Source organism: Mesoplodon bidens (assembly GCF_964165515.1).
Source record: "Mesoplodon bidens genome assembly, chromosome: 4".
NCBI lineage: Eukaryota > Metazoa > Chordata > Mammalia > Artiodactyla > Ziphiidae > Mesoplodon > Mesoplodon bidens.
Genome location: NC_138160.1, coordinates 149,246,729 through 149,264,189, shown reverse-complemented (window position 1 = coordinate 149,264,189; position 17,461 = coordinate 149,246,729). Strand labels below are relative to the sequence as shown.

The 17,461-nt window shown below is 44.4% G+C and overlaps 1 protein-coding gene across 2 annotated transcripts; it reads right to left on the bottom strand.

The window, feature by feature from the left end:
* Positions 1 to 208: 208 nt before the first annotated feature.
* On the bottom strand, positions 209 to 15,938 carry LOC308617020 (uncharacterized protein). 2 transcript variants are annotated; one of them, XM_081233672.1, is made up of 4 exons: positions 15,804 to 15,938; positions 4,891 to 5,017; positions 4,269 to 4,452; positions 209 to 3,471 (listed from the first exon to the last, which is right to left on the bottom strand). In XM_081233672.1, the coding sequence occupies exons 1-4, from the start codon at positions 15,804 to 15,806 to the stop codon at positions 1,926 to 1,928; spliced, it is 1,860 nt and encodes a 619-aa protein (XP_081089798.1). In that variant the 5' UTR covers positions 15,807 to 15,938; the 3' UTR covers positions 209 to 1,925. The 2 variants fall into 2 exon arrangements, with proteins under 2 accessions (XP_081089798.1, XP_081089799.1); XM_081233673.1 differs by having other exon boundaries at positions 4,269 to 4,329.
* Between the last annotated feature and the right edge of the window lie 1,523 nt (positions 15,939 to 17,461).

The window sequence follows — 17,461 nt, the reverse complement described above, 5'->3', positions numbered from 1 at the left end:
GGCGCATGGGCTCCAGCAGTTGTGGCATGTGGGCTCAGTAGTTGTGGCGCACAGGCTTAGTTGCTCCGCAGCATGTGGGACCTTCCTGGACCAGGACTTGAACCCGTGTCCCGTGCATTGGCAGGCAGATTCTTAATCACTGCGCCACCAGGGAAGCCCCCATGAGAAGATGAGTTATGCTTGTTGCAAGCCAATGAGCTAACAGAAGCTAGGAGAGTGCTGGAACACATCCTTCCTTAGCACTTTCAGAGGAAGCATGGTCCTCCCAACATCTTAACTTTGGACTTCTGCTTCCAGAACTGTGAGACAAAAATTTCTGTTGCCCTAGCCACCCAGTTGTGTGGTGCTTTGTTACAGAAGCCCTAAGAAACTAATACAGTTAGTGTACAAATGATTTGGAAACAGTAAACAAGATATTTCTAAGACATACCTACAGAAGATTTTTCTTGAAAATAAACACTGTTTTTAGTGACTTAGAATCAAACATAATAATTAAACCCATATCAAGGAACTGCATTCAGCTCTAACAGACATCTCCCCAAATTCACGAGGAATATGTTTGTTCTCACACAGGACTGAGTCAGCGCATTTAAAAATACAGTAGGACTTCCCTGGTGATGCAGTGGTTAAGACTCTGCACTTCCACTGCAGAGGCCACAGGTTTGATCCCTGGTCAGGGAAGTTCTGCGTGCCACATGGTGCAGCCGGAAAAAAAAAGAAAAAAGAAAAAAAAATACAACACCTTAACAAAGTCCCACGGGTTGTTTTGTTTTCCTGCAACATTGTAGCTTTTGTGGTAGAATCATGATCAGAGTCACTAAAAGTTTTGAGAACAAAGAGTTCGCTATACAAATTAGACCTTGTAAAATAAAGTTAACATCTAGAGAAGAGTGGAATCACAGCATCAGAGATCACTAAACATGAGTCTGAATTAGTGGTCTGCAGGACATGTTAAGGTTTGCAGGAAAATCCAAATTGTGAGCGCCTGACCACATGACCGAATCCCTGACACCAAGCTCTTGGAGGTATTTATGGAAGCCTACAACTCTGAGAAAAATAGAAATCAAGTACTTGGCATTTCTTTTGATGATACTCTTGATTGGTAAGGCCAACAATCAGGAAAATGGGCTGAAAGCTGGCTTCCAAGTAGCCCCTATGCATCTCTCTCTCATACTTTAATGTGGCTGCAAAAACTTAGTAATGGCTTCATTTCTGCCTTCCAAATCTCATGCCAATAGGCTACTGGTAAATTCGAACACAGAATCATAAAGGGAAGGGATTCTGGGAACTGTAGCTCCTAACATTACCCATGCTGACGTAACACAATCCAGAACTCTGTATCTCATGGTCACATCACAAGCGTCTCTTAAGTAAAAACCCACTGTTTAATTCGCTATCACAAGCAAGGACAAAGCAAAGGGCAAAAGCTGAAAGTAACAATTCACATGAGACTGTACACTTGGAAGAACTCTGCATAATTACAAATTTCTGCCAACTATTTAGAAGAAAAACAGAATAAGGCTCCAATGGCCTAAAATAAACAAATAAAGATTCTCTCAATCCATGGTGGAAAACATATAATGGTTGATTATCCAGTATCTGCCACACTAAGCCAGTAGGAAAACCCAAACAAATACCAGTGTCATTGTTCCAATAACCCCTTAAAGGACAATTTAAAGAACATATTAAAACTACTTATATATTAAAAATACACTTCAAATCACCCATGAGTCCAACAAACTGTAAAGATAAATGTTTTATTTCCTAAAACCTAAGAAAAAACACTTCCTGCAAAATTTACGTAGTGTAGCCAAGAGTACTTCAACAGTTAGTTTTCATCTAAATGTTTATGTGCAAAAGAACTGGAAGTACACTCCCTATGGTTCCACTTTAGTGATGAAGGACTCATAAAGGCAATACCAGGTTTACAACTTTTTAAGATTTCTCTCCTGATGTGAATTTTCTGAAGCACTGTGCATGAATTCATTTGCAGGAGGATTTCCCAAGTTACATATGTAGTGTTTCTGGGTAGTATGTATCCTCACATGTCTTCTTAAGGATGAGGAACAACTGAAGGCCTTCCCACACTGCTTACATTCATATGGTTTCTCTCCAGTGTGCATTCTCATATGTATTGGTAAAGATGAGGGCCATTTGAAGACTTTACCACATTCCTTACATTCGTAAGGTTTCTCTTCAGTGTGTGTCCTCACGTGCTGATGTAAACGTTCAGGCCAGCTGAAGGCTTTCCCACATTGCTTGCATTCATAAAGCTTCTTGGCAGTGTGCCTTCTCATGTGTCTTTGTAAGGAGATGTGGCAACTGAAAGCTCTCCCACAGAGCTTGCATTCATATGATTTGTCTCCAGGATGCATTCTCACGTGCTCTTGACAGCAAGCGGACAAACTGAAGGCTTTCCCACATTGCTTACATTCATAGGGTTTCTCTTTAGTGTGTGTTCTTGTATGTTTTCGCAAGGATATGGGCCAGTTGAAAGTTTTTCCACACTGCCTGCACTCATAAGGTTTCTCTCCAGTGTGCACTCTCATGTGTCGTCGAAAGGATGAGGGGTGGCTGAATGCCTTACCACACTGGTTACATTCATAGGGTTTTTCTCCACCATGCGTCCTTTCATGCCTTCGAAATGACTGGGGATAAATGAAGGCTTTTCCACATTGCTTGCATTCATAGGGTTTCTCTCCAGTGTGAATCCTTTCATGCCTTCGAAAGGATTGGAGATAAATGAAGGTTTTCCCACACTGTTTACATTCATAGGGCTTCTCCCCTGTGTGTGTTATCATGTGCCTTCGAAAAGCCGAGGAATAACTGAAGGCTTCCCCACATTCCTTACATTTATATGGTGTCTCCCCAGTGTGTGATATCATGTGTCTTCGAAAAGTTGAGGAATAACTGAAGGCTTCCCCACATTCCATACATTTATAGGGCTTCTCTCCAGTGTGTGTTATCATGTGTCTTCGAAAAGTTGAGGAATAACTGAAAGCTTTCCCACATTCCTTACATTTATATGGCTTCTCTCCAGTATGAGTTCTCACATGACTAGTAAGACTTGAAAAATCAATGAAGGCTTTTCCACATTGCTGACATTCATAGCTTTTCTCCGCAGTATGAATCCTTACATGCCGGTTGAGGGAAGAAGTACGAGCAAAAGTTTTTCCACATAATTTACACACATAGGGTCTCTCTCCACTGTGGATTCTCTCATGCGTCCTTAGGTGTGAACGACAACTGTAGGCCTGCCCACATTCCTGACATTGATACGGTTTGTGTCCAGTGCAAACAGCGATGTGACTCTTGAGGGATGAATGATGCGTGAGGACTTTTCCATCTGTACTGCATTCATACCTTTTTACCCCAGTAAGAGATTTCTGGTACAGGTTAAGATTTGGAGTCTGACTGAAGCCTTCCCCACATTGATCATTACTTTCATGGAGTCTCTCCACCACATGATTTCTGTTAAAAATGAGAAGCATGTTATCAATGGTTTGATTAATAATGATGTATTAGTAAGTACGAGAATTACATTTTCACCAATTTCAGTGGATGGATTTTCTCGACTTCTTTTTTTTAAAATAAATAAATAAATAAATAAATGTATTTATCTGTCTATCTATCTATCTATTTATCTATTTATTTATGGCTGCGTTGGGTCTTCATTGCTGCATGAGGGCTTTTCTCTAGTTGTGGTGAGCAGGGGCTACTCTTCGTTGCGGTGCACGGGCTTCTCATTGCGTTGGCTTCTCTTGCTGCAGAGCACAGGCTCTAGGTGCACGGGCTTCAGTAGTTGTGGCACACGGGCTCAGTAGTTGTGGCTCACAGGCTCCAGAGTGCAGGCTCAGTAGTTGTGGCACACGGGCTTATTTGCTCCACAGCATGTGGGACCTTCCCCGACCAGGGCTCAAACCCATGTCCCCTGCACTGGCAGGCGGATTCCCAACCGCTGCGCCACCAGGGAAGCCCTATCTGACTTCTTTTAAAGTGGAATGAACTCAATGCCACAGAAGGGGGCTCAACCAAAACGATTACAAAAACAATGTTTCTTAAACATGGGCTCTTATGTTGATTGTTTTCAGCTGTTTCTATCACTCAACATCAATGTCGCATTTAAGAAAAAAAATCATCGTGAAAATCTCTATGAATAAACAAATTTGATCTAGGCTTACATGTGTTTTGTTTGTTTGCTTCTTAAACTTTATGACATACTAAGATTCCCTCCTGGAATACTGTTTTCTCTCATGAGTGCAACTCACCTCGGATGTCTCCCTTGATCTATGTGCTGATCTTCAAGGCTGAGTTCTTCCCAAATTTTTCCTAAGACGGAGGCCAAGGAATCATTTCCAGTGAACTTTGATATTTTATGCTCCTTGGAAATTTTATTCCCATAAATATCCTGCTGAGAAACTGACCCATTGGCCTTAAATTGAGTCTCATCATCTGAAAGCAAGAAGGGAACAAATCTTACAAGAAAGGAGGTAGGTACCTGTTAGCCAAAAAGGTCACTGAGGAGTTTAGCTATGTCAAGACTTCATCAATAACAAGTATAAGGGGTCAAAATGGTAAGCACTTTAATAAACACAGTAAAATTCTCATATGGTTCAAAAACAGACCTCACTGGGCCCCCTAAGGCCCCATGAAATCTATATCCACCAATGATGCTAAGGGAGCTTTCTTTACAGAAAGAAAAACTCAGTTTAATACACAGATTCTCAGTCTCATGGGGAGAAACTATTAGATTCTAGCTCTATGATGGTTATGACCATGTCTGTCTTATTAGTTAACGTATTCTCTTTCCACAGTCCAATTCTTGGAACAGTGATGTGCCAGAAATGCTTGTCTCTAAATGACTAAGTGAAGGAATGATGTCATTCTTACCCACTGAGGCCAGGTTTCTGAAGTTTTCCAGCATCACATCTCTGTAGAGCTCCCTCTGAGCAGTATCCAGCAAAGCCCACTCCTCCAGAGTGAAGTCCACGGCCACATCCTCAAAGACCACTGAGTTCTGAAACACCCAAGATATGTGCAGGAGCATGGGTGAGACTCACAGCATTGAACAACTGTACTCAAGTCACAGGAAGTTCAAATAAGATTCCATGGTCACCTAACATCTGTTCTGTGATTCAGTCATCACACCTCCTACTTTATGTCCACAATCATAGATTATCCTCAGAGATTTAACAGCACTAACACACTGAACTTAATCTCTACACTTTTACTGTGACCATTCAAGTCTTATTCTTCTCTAACCAAAGGGTTTAGACCACACTGGAGAAACGAAGAAAATGCTATACAAATGAAATAATATTTGCATTTTAAGACCCATCAATCCCTTGTGACACAAGTGACTTTAGCTCCTTCCTACTGTACAACATCCATAAGCACATGAAGCCCAAGGTCAACCTGGATGAGGCTTAAGGAAGGAGCTTCACAGTGAAGGACTGGGAACTTTTCCTTCTCTTTCTGCCACCAAATATAAGAGGCCCATGGGTCTGTGGGAACCCAACTTGCTCCAAGGGCCTGCTATCCATATTGTCGTTTTTTTTTTTTAACATCTTTATTGGAGTATAATTGCTTTACAATGGTGTGTTAGTTTCTGCTGTATAAAAAAGTGAATCGGCTATATGTATACATATATCCCCATATCTCCTCCCTCTTGCGTCTCCCTCCCACCCTCCCTAATCCACCCCTCTAGGTGGTCACAAAGCACCGAGCTGATCTCCCCATGCTATACGGCTGCTTCCCACTAGCTATCTATTTTACATTTAGTAGTGTATATAAGTCCATGCTACTCTTTCATTTCGTCCCAGCTTACCATTCCCCCTCCCCATGTCCTCAAGTCCATTCTCTACTTCTGCATCTTTATTCCTGTCCTGCCCCTAGGTTCTTCAGAACCTTTTTTTTTTAGATTCCATATATATATATATATGTGTGTCAGCATATGGTATTTGTTTTTCTCTTTCTGACTTACTTCACTCTGTATGACAGACTCTAGGTACATCCAAGCCATACTGTCTTAAAGAACTCCAGGCCATCAGGACAGTCCAACTGGCTGAATGAAATATTTCTTTTGAAGAAGTATTAATTTTAACATTTTTGTATAATACTTATCACCAGCTCAGTTTCTACTCTTTTCCTCTGTGTATTTTCATGAAAATAGGAAGTCAGAACTGCACACGTTCCCTACACTCCTGAGCCAGTGCTGCTGCCCACCAGTTCTGAGTACACACACACACACACGTTACATAATGCCAAAACAGCTCTTCTACCAGACCCATAAAAGAGTACTCTTGCTGACCTTGAGAATAAGGTTAAGAGTCCTACTTTGCAAAGGACTTTAACATCAAAAACATCTGACAGTGGGCTTCCCCGGTGGCGCAGTGGTTGAGAATCCGCCTGCCAATGCAAGGGACACAGGTTCGAGCCCTGGTCTGGGAGGATCCCACATGCCACGGAGCAACTAAGCCCGTGCGCCACAACTACTGAGCCCACGTGCCTAGAGCCCATAAGCCACAACTACTGAGGCCCGCGTGCCTACAGCCCATGCTCCACAACAAAAGAAGCCACCTCAATGAGAAGCCCGCGCACCACAACGAAGAGTAGCCCCCGATCGCCACAACGAGAGAAAAGCCCACGTGCAGCAACGAAGACCAAATGCAGACAAAAAGAAATTAATTAATTAATTTAAAAAAGAAAACATCTGACAGCAAATTTAGCCTTGAGTATAAAATACATAGAGGATTCAGCAGTGCTTTCCTACAAAGGAAACACTCCCTTGCCTCAAATTCCAGGAGACAGTGATTCCACACAAACCATCCTAGAGGCTGCACTCTCAATTTCTCTCACGTCCATGTCCCTCCCCTGGTGGGCACATGAGCGTGTCAGGCCAACCCCTAAGCACAGGGACCACTGAGCTGCATGTCTCCTTTAAGCCATGGTTTTTTAAAAAGTTCATCAACCCACTGACACCCATGAGCGTGGGAAAGAAAACACTCTCATGTAATAATCCTGATGCCAGTATTTAGTACATATTCAACGCAGTAGCAGCATAACAGGAATATCTCTACTGTACAGAACAACAGGAGCTTCTGGAGCTTCTGGAGGTGAGATGCTCTCTGTATAGTTATATGTAGTGTTTCCTCTACCTAGTGTGCAGGAAAGGAGCTGACATGGCAAACCTTAACTTTACCCTTGGCAGTGACTGCTGGCAAGGTTGGCCTTGGCCAATGTGTGGGAACTTTAATTTCTGAAGGTTTCACATCACCCTAATTATTACTCCCTGTCTCTGACTGTGCAGACAACACAGTGCTGAGCACCTGCTTTTCGCGTGGGAGTCTGGGCTTTGGGCCCTTGTTGCGCAGAGGATGCTCACATGATCAGCTGTGGGCTGACAGAGACCCCCGGTGAACTGAGTCCCCAGTGAGCCTCCGGTAGATGGTATTTCACATGCTGTCGCAACCCATCGCTGGGGCTGCCAGGCGTGTTATGTGCCACTCCACTGGGAAAGGACTCTTAAAAGCCTGCACCTGGTTTCCTTCAGATTTCTCCCCATGTGCCTTTTCCCTTTGCTGATTCTGCTGTGTTCTTTTGTTGTAACAAATCATAGTCATGACTCCACCTATATGCTGTCACGTGAATCCTACCTGCAGGACCTAGGGGTGGTCTTGGGGACACCAGACACATTGGAACTGGGATTTGCAAGAGCAACCCCGATTCACTAAAATATGGCAAAAGCACTGTCTGGGAAGTGGGAGGGTGAAGCAGGAGGGGATGGCAAACCTTTGCGGCAGGGTAGCTATGGAGTCATCCAGGGTATGAAAGGGCAGCTGAGCTGTCTGGTGTGAGGCTAAAAGTTGAATGAGGTATGGGAATTCCCTGGCTGTCCAGTGGTTAGGACTCGGCGCTTTCACTGCTGGGGCCTGGGTTCCATCCCTGGTCGGGGAACTAAGATCCCACAAGCCGTGCCGGGGCCAAGAAAAAATGTTGACTGAGGTAAAAACAAGCAATCCAACTCCAGGAGGTCCAGCTCACTGGATATACCAGCTGCCTGTGGCCATGGAGGCCAAGTGAGAAGAAAATCAAAGTTCAGCACAGGTGACACCTGTGATTTTTGCTCTCTCTTCCAGGCAGGAGGAGAAAGGGCCAGCAAATTCACAAAAGTGAGCTCTGGATAGGCAAAAAATGTTAAAAGATTGTACTGCATCAGGAGAAAAAAAGTTAAATCAGTTCCTAGAGCTGAAACAAAATTTTACACAAACCAAAGGGGAGGGGATAGCCAGCCTTTCTTCAGCCTAGCTGCTGGGCCTCCTGGCCCACCCACATGTGCCAGCCAATATCTTCCCAGCTGTAACGCTATCCCTGTAAATGCTAAATACGTTTACAGAGATAGGCTGAAATCCTAACCCCTGATACCTATAAATGTGACCTTACTTGGAAATAGGGTCTTTGCAAATGTAATCAAACTAAGATGAGGTCATTAGGATGGGCCCTAATCCAAAGACCGGTGTCCATAGGAGACGGGGAAAATGCCATGTGAAGACAGAGCCACACAGAGAAGGCAGCAGAGGAAGAAGATGGACACAGAGACTGGAATCATGCTGCCACAAGCAATGGAACGCCTCGGGATACAGAAGCTATAAGAGACAGGAAATGACCCCAGGACTCTAGAGAATTCTGAGGGAGCATGATCCTGCCAACACCTTCATTTTGGACTTCAGCCTCCAGAAATGTGAGAGAACACCCACATTGTGGTAATTTGTTATTGCAGCCCTCGGAAATGAACACAAGGTTTGATTGCAATGAGGGAAAAAAGGGGGGGAGGGATTTTTTTTTTTCTTTACTTAAAATGGTTTTGTTTTGTGGCTACTGCACCTGCTTGGATGGTAAAAATGGATACTAATGGTATCTGCTTGTAATTTTATAAATGCTAGAGAGATCATCCCCATCAGTGCAAAGAAAAATGAGACACAGCTTCCTTGCTGTTTCCAACTGGTGCCTGGATTGGAATTTGAACCCTAAGTATCAGAAACAAGATTAGGTGTCCATAAATGATTTTTTACTATGACTTTTACCCACTGGAGGTTCAAAAAGAGGTAAACAGGGACTTCCCTGGTGGTGCTGTGGTTAAGAATCTGCCTGTCAATGCAGGGGATACGGGTTCAAGCCCTGATCCCGGAAGATCCCACATGCCGTGGAGCAACTAAGCCCATGTGCCACAACTACTGAGCCTGCACTCTAGAGCCCACGAGCCACAACTACTGAGCGCACATGCCTAGAGCCTGTGCTCTGCAACAAGAGACGCCACCACAATGAGAAGCCCATGCACCGCAATGAAGAGTAGCCCCCGCTCGTTGCAACTAGAGAAAGCCCGCGCAAAGCGACGAAGACCCAACGCAGCCAAAAATCAATCAATCAATCAATTAATTAATTAATTTTAAAAAGAGGTAAACAAAAATGAAAAGAAAGGCAATCTTTAAGTAAATATATACTTTTGGAATTTTAGGTAGAAGTTTTCAGTTTGCTAAAAAGCTCTTTTGAAAACCTATTTCGGATGACCTTCCGAGGCTGATTGCCCAGCAGGGGCTTAGCTGGGACTCTAAGGCAGACAAGACAAAAAGGGCTTAGGACAGTCTCAATGCAGGGAGAAAGGTACCCAATCCTGTTGACTTTGCTTTATTCTTGCAGTCAGAAATCACAGCCATGAGCAGACTATTCACCGAAGCCTGGGAGGCCTCCTAGTGAATCTCTGAACCTAGGGTGGTCATGGGGACTGCTACAGACTGAAGGTTTGTGTCCCCCCAAAATTCACATCAAAACCTAATCCCCAATGTGATGGTGTTTGGAGGTGGGCCTTTTGGAGGTGGCCAGGAATGGGATTCGCCCTTATAAAAAGGACCCCAGAGAGCTCCCTGGACCCTTCTGCCCTGTGAGGACACAGTGAGAAGACAGCCACCTACGAACCAGGAAGCAGACTCTCACCAGACACTGAATCTGCTGGCGCCTTGATCTTGGACTTCCAGCCTCCAGAACTGTGAGAAACATAGGTCTGTTGTGTATAAGCCACCCAGCTTACAGGTGCCCTACCTAAGACAGGGACTCCCAACACACCTAGCTTGAAACCATCAAATATTTAACACTTTACAATATTAATTTTTTTTCTTTTTTTTGTTTTTGTGGGATTTTTTTCGTTCTTTTTTTTTAAAAAAAATGTTTGTTATATTACAATATTAATTTTTTAAATGTGCCATTGAGCACACATTATATGAGAAGGACAAAGGGATTTGCACGCATTAGTTCATATATACTTATAATAACTCTGTAAAGCAGACATGATTAAAATGAGTTCACAGCAGAGGAAATGCAGAACAGTGAATTAATAACATCATGCCAGCTTGGCACACTTGCCCTTCTTTCACACACACCTCACAGTTGTTTTGCTAGTGTGACTGTTACTTCCCACTGTGATGAGAAGATAAGCTAGCTTCTGCCGGGTGCTGTGGAGAGCAGCCAACAGAAACATCCTATTCCGTCCTTACATCTCACACTGCTTCTCCTGCCAAAGCCCCGTGCCCATGCATAAACGCTTTGTTTGAAGACCTGACCTCTGGCTCTTCATTTAGTAAAATTTGTTTAGGTTACAGTACTTGCAGGCACTAGGGCTACAGCACTAACAAAACAAAAATTCTGAACCACGTGGATCTTAAATTCTTTTGGAGGAAAGCAGTAAATAAGCAAATCAAATATAATTACTGAGGAAAATGTGCCAGAGCAAGGGGATTTGGAGGGGTAGATATATATATAGAGAGAGAGAGGCAGAGATTTTCACGTGTGTGTATATACACGTTGATATCGATACACATATATATGAATGAATGGCTGCAGGGCAGAGTAGGGGAGAACAGTAAAATAGCCATTTGAGATAAGACTGCAAACTGGCACCTAAAAATCTAAAAAATATATATACACATATATATACACACATAATTATACATAATTATATATATCTTCACGTAATTCAACATACTCAACATATTGGTCATATCTGGAGAGTGGGAGAGGGGCCTGCCACTGGGGTTCGTTTTAAGTCTTTTAAGAAAGCTTGTTCTACATTTAGGGCTGAGTTTCATTTAACAGAGGATTACTTTTTTTTTAATATTTCTGTCAATTGTACGTATGTCACATGCATTTTCCTGCACTGATGTTATATGATACAACAGAAAACTCTAAAATCAATTCACAGGATTTACCTGTAATCATCTTAGAGTTGCTGAAAGCCATTTTATAATATTCAACAGTCATACATAAAAAAACACTCTTACCAATGGGGAATAGATGGTAATGTGCATGACTGGATAAAGGAAAATGGACAAAAGAATATTCAAACGAGACCAAAGAACATATAAATGGTATGAAGTTCACTGTTTTCTCCAAGACAATTAGGTACAAATGAAGTGTGGACAGCTGACCTCTCAGTCAACATTACATTAGCAATCCAATCTGGAAAATGCACAAATGTGCAATGCCAGGAGACACTTGTCTTAATGCCTAACTCAACAGCTGCACATGTATGACACCAACAGAACACAAAGATAATCGTACAATAAGATTCTGAACAAGATCTCAGAATAAAAATTCAACATAAAAATAAATTTCATTACCTTTCTAATTAATAGCAACAGCAAGTTGGAAAGTTCACTTTAAAAAGATAACACATACATAAACAAATGGGACCTACTGAAACTTAAAAGCTTTGCACAGGGGCTTCCCTGGTGGCACAGTGGTTGAGAGTCCGCCTGCCGATGCAGGGGTCACGGGTTTGTGCCCCGGTTCGGGAAGATCCCATATGCCGCGGAGCAGCTGGGCCCGAGAGCCATGGCCGCTGGGCCTGCGCGTCCGGAGCCTGTGCTCTGCAATGGGAAAGGCCACAGCAGTGAGAGGCCCGCGTATCGCAAAAAATAATAATAATAAAAATAATAATAAAAAGCTTTGCACAGCAAAGGAACCCATAAACAAGATGAAAAGACAATCCTCAGAATGGGAGAAAATATTTGCAAACGTAGCAACGGACAAAGGATTAACCCCCCAAAAATACAAATAGCTTATGCAGCTCAATATCAAAAAAACAAACATCGCAATCAAAAAATGGGCAGAAGACCTAAACAGACATTTCTCCAAAGAAGACATATAGATGGCCAACAAACACATGAAAAGATGCTCAACATCACTAATTATCAGAGAAATGCAAATCAAAACTACAGTGAGGTATCACCTCACGCCAGTCAGAATGGCCATCATCAAAAATCTACAAACAGGGTTTCCCTGGTGGCGCAGTGGTTAAGAATCCACCTGCCAAAGCAGGGGACACAGATTTGAACCCTGGTCTGGGAAGATCCCACATGCCACGGAGCAACTAAGCCCATGTGCCACAACTACTGAGCCTGTGCTCTAGGGCCTGTGAGCCCCAACTACTGAGCTCGTGCACCACAACGACTGAGCCCGCGAGCCCCAACTACTGAAGCCCATGCACCTAGAGCCCGTGCTCTGCAACAAGATAAGCAACCGCAATGAGAAGCCGGCGCACTGCAACAAAGAGTAGCCCCCGCTCACCACAACTAGAGAAAGCCCGTGCGCAGCAACGAAGACCCAATGCAGCCAAAAATAAATAAATTATTATTATTTTTTAAAATCTACAAACAGGACTTCCCTGGTGGTGCAGTGGTTAAGAATAGCCTGCCAATGCAGGGGACACAGATTCGAACCCTGGTCTGGGAAGATCCCACATGCCGTGAACCAACTAAGCCCATGCGCCACAACTACTGAGCCTGCCCTGTAGAGCCTGTGAGCCACAACTACTGAGCCTGCAAGCCACAACTACTGAAGCCCACGCACCTAGAGCCTGTGCTCTGCAACAAGAGAAGCCACTGCAATGAGAAGCCCATGCACCACAATGAAGAGTAGCCCCCGCTCGCCAAAACTAGAGAAAGCCCACACACAGCAACGAAGACCCAACACAGCCAAAAATAATTAATTAATTTAAAAAACACTTAACTTAAAAAAAAATCTACAAACAATAAATGTGGAGAAAAGGGAACCCTCATGCACTGTTGGTGGGAATGTAAATTGATACAGCCACTATGCAGAACAGTATGGAGGTTCCTTAGAAAACTAAAAACAGAAGTACCATATGACCCAGCAATCCCATTACTGGGCATACACCCAGAGAAAATCATAATTCAAAAACACACATGCACCCCAATGTTCATTGCAGCACTATTTACAATAGCCAGGACATGGAAGCAACCTAAATGTAGAACATGTGGTACATATATACAATGGAATATTACTCAGCCACAAAAAAGAATTAAATTGGGTCATTTGTAGAGATGTGGATGGACCTAGAGACTGTCATACAAAGTGAAGTTAAGTCAGAAAGAGAAAAACAAATATTGTATATTAACGCATAAATATTTGGAATCTAGGAAAATGGTATAGATGATCTTATTTGCAAAGCAGAAGTAGAGACACAGACAGAGAGAACAAACATATGGATACCAAGGGAGAGGTGGGGGGGAAGAATTGGGAGAATGGGATTGACATATATACACTATTGAAGCTATGTATAAAATAGATAACTAAGGCTTCCCTGGTGGCACAGTGGTTGAGAGTCAGCCTGCCGATGCAGTGGACACCGGTTCATGCCCCGGTCCGGGAAGATCCCACACGCCGTGGAGCGGCTGGGCCCGTGAGCCATGGCCGCTGAGCCTGCGCGTCCGGAGCCTGTGCTCCGCAACGGGAGAGGCCACAACAGTGAGAGGCCCGCGTACCGCGGAAAAAAAAAAAAAAGATAACTAATGAGAACCTACTGTATAGCACAGGGAACTCTACTCAGTGCTCTGTGGTGACCTAAATGGGAAGGAAATCCAAAAAAGAGGGGATATATGTATATGCATAGCTGATTCACTCTGCTGTACAGTAGAAACTAACATAACATCGTAAAGCAACTATACTCCAATAAAAATTAATTTTAAAAAAGGAAAAAGATAATACGTACAGCAGAAACTAACACATTGTTAATCAAATATACTCCAATAAAAATTAATTTTAAAAAAGGAAAAAAGATAATACGTACAGCAGAAACTAACACATTGTTAATCAACTATACTCCAATAAAAATTATTACTCAAAAAAAAAAGATAACACATACCATGGTAAAAACCAAATTGAAGTAGTAGAAAATCAGTTTAATGAAGGCTATAAAAAGAAACTAACAAAAATTTTAAAACATGAAGGATAATAACAAAGCAAAATGAAATAAATGACAAGATGTGCCATGTTCTTAGAAAGAAATCAGTGTTACCAAGATATCAACCCTCCCAAGACCGAGTCTTTATAAAGTTCCATAAAATTGCCAAACCAGATGTTTTTTAGGATTTGACAAATACTAACTTTACACACAAATGCCCCCAAACAGGCAAAATATTCTGAAGAACCAGGCAGGAATCCGTCTATCACACTGCAAGGGTTTTAAAGCAGCAGCAACTCCTGACAGGATGGAATTGGCAAAGGAATGGACGACTAAATCTACAGAAAGGAACAGAGTCCGAAGGAGGCCTGTGTCTATGGGGAGGGGGAGACCTGATTCACCACAGGGTACCCACAGGGAGCCAAGCAGAAATGATAGACACTTCCACACATGGGACAGGACAAACTGGTATCTAAGTAACATCCGTGTATTCCCACCTCTTGCATGGACAATAACCAACTTACTGCAGATTTAAGCAAAGTGTATCGCAGATAATAAAAAATAACAGTATCATCTACTGTCACAAATTAAATAACTGGTATTTTTGGTGAATCTTTAAAATTCACCAATTTCACCTACCACACTATGTGGTACTGTATTCTCTTCTCTGCAGCTGTACAGGAAGGGACAGACCTGAGAAACTTACTACAGACAGGAGGAGATTTTAAAAGAATGTTTAACAAACGTAATGTATGACATTTTTTTTTCCTGCAACTCATCCCTTTGAAAGTATTTTATCTTATATTTCCTGCTGTACTAATTCAATGTATTTTACACTTGCTGAAAATATGAGGTTCCAGTAAGTGAATACATCTTTTCAAGGTGAAAAACCCACGGAGGGGTTGTGCTGAACTGGTACCCAGACACAGATGACTCAGGGTCAAGTGCAGCCACGCTACCACGAGGGGCACCCCTCCCCCACTGCTCACTAACGAGCTCCCTGAACAAAGGACACCGGCTGTGTTCCCGCTGTGTAGCCAGTGCATTTGGCTTGGGGGATGGGAGGGGATGAGGGGTGCTGCCCCATCTCACAGTGGGCTTTCCTTGACCTTTGCGTTAGTTTTTCTCCCTTGTGTGGTTCTTGCGAGAACAGGGGGCAGGAAGCATTTCCGTCTTTTCCCCTCAGGCGTCCGGTCAGCTGACAAGTAGTGTCCCTCCAGGGAATGAGAACTGGGGCTAGGGTCATTTAGGACGGAGGACCTACCAGGAGACGCCCTCCCAGCCCAGGGCCCCCAAGCAGATCTCCCCAGGCTCCCCGCCCGCCCCCACAGGCTGTCGGCTGGGAGGAGCCGACCAGGGGCTGATGTTCCCGGACCCCGGGAGGAGGGTAGTTGTGCACATCTAGGTCACCCAGATAGTCCTGAGACACCAGCCCCACAAGCGGGGGCCAGACAAGACGCCGGGACCCCACCCCGCGACCGCTTCCAGCCGGTTCCGGACAGTTCGTAACAGCCCCTCCCGGTCTCGGGCCCCGGTCCCGCGTACTCACCATCTCCGCCGGGCTCCCGGCTCTCCCAGGCGTCCTTGCCGCGGCCCGCGCAGGTGAGAAGTACGGGGACAGAACACCTGGGCCCGCGCGGCGCAGGTGCGCAAGAGCGCCACGGCCGGCCGAGAACTACCCGCTCACGGGCTGGGAGCGTGCTCTGACTGGACGGTGCTCCTAGCACTCTCTTCCACCTGGCTCTTGATTGGGAGATGCTTCGCGCCCCACCGTTCTGATTGGACAGTGCTTCGGGCATTGCTACTGCCCGGGCCCCTGACTGGACGGTTTCCCGAGACCCGCCCCCTGACTGGACGGTTTCCCGAGACCCGCCCCTGGAGGCCCTGATTGGACAGTTCTCTGGGCCCGGCCCGCGAGCGCCTGATTGTTCCCCGGGCACCGCCCCGTCGCATCTGATTGGACATTCCTCCCAGGCCCGCCCTCTGGTTATTGAGTGACAGGCCTTCGTGACACATTGTGGACCGACCTGCCCGCGCGGGACATGCGCTCCGTGCAGAACCTGATCTCGGGCGGTCGGACGCGGCGTCCTCCCGCAGTTCGGCGGCCCCAAATTTAAAAATAAAATTTTAAAAATGGTTAAGATGGTAAAAATATAAATAAATAAGTACATGGTAAATTTCATGTCGTGAGTATTTTGCCACAGTATTTTTTTAAACGTTTTTTGTTTTTTTTTTTTTAAGGCTGTGATATCCTTGAGACAATTGAATTCCTACTTTTTTTTTTTTGGCTGCGTTGGGTCTTTGTTGCTGCGCGCGGGCTTTCTCTAGTTGCGGCGAGCGGGGGTACTCTTCGTTGCGGTGCGTGGGCTTCTCATTGCTGTGGCTTCTCTTGTTGGGGAGCACGGACTCTAGAGCACAGGCTCAGTAGTTGTGGCGCGTGGGCTTAGATGCTCCACAGCCTGTGGGATCTCCCCCCTCCAGTGATGGAACACGTGTCCCCTGCATTGGCAGGGGTATTCTCAACCACTGCGCCACCAGGAAAGTCCCTGAATTCCTACTTTAACTTATATAAAACAACAACAAAAAAACGTTTACATAAGGGCTTCCCTGGTGGCGCAGTGGTTGAGAGTCCGCCTGCCGATGCAGGGTACGCGGGTTCGTGCCCCGGTCCAGGAAGATCCCACATGCCGCGGAGCGGCTGGGCCCGTGAGCCATGGCCGCTGAGCCTGCGCATCCGGAGCCTGTGCTCCGCAACGGGAGGGCCACAACGGTGAGAGGGCCGTGTGCCGCCAAAAAAAAAAAAAGTTTATATAAATTTAGGATGGACCTAAGAACTCTTAATACACTTAACTAGATGGGGGCTAAACACCTACTGCATTTAATATGCCTGATTCTTTTAGAAAACATTCTCTCATTTGACATCAAGTGGATGCCCAAACTCGGATATCGTTTGTCATTTTATTTACAGACAGAACTTTAAAAATTCCTTTTTTAGGAATTCCCTGGCAGTCCAGTGGTTAGGACTCCGAGCTCTCACTGCTGAGGGCCGGGGTTCAATCCCCGGTCAGAGAACTAAAAATCCCACAAACCGTGGGGCATAGCCAAAAAAATAAATAAATAAAATAAAAATTTCTTTTTTACGGTTTTCAGAAAGGTTTTAGATGCTTTCATAAAAATGAGTGTTTAGAGAATTAACATAAAAAAGCT

Coding starts and splice junctions, on each gene's coding strand:
- LOC308617020 (XM_081233672.1), bottom strand. Junction 4,453..4,890: donor CAGAAACCTGGCCTCAGTGG/GTAAGAATGACA, acceptor TCTTGCTTTCAG/ATGATGAGACTCAATTTAAG. Junction 3,472..4,268: donor GATCAAGGGAGACATCCGAG/GTGAGTTGCACT, acceptor CATTTTTAACAG/AAATCATGTGGTGGAGAGAC.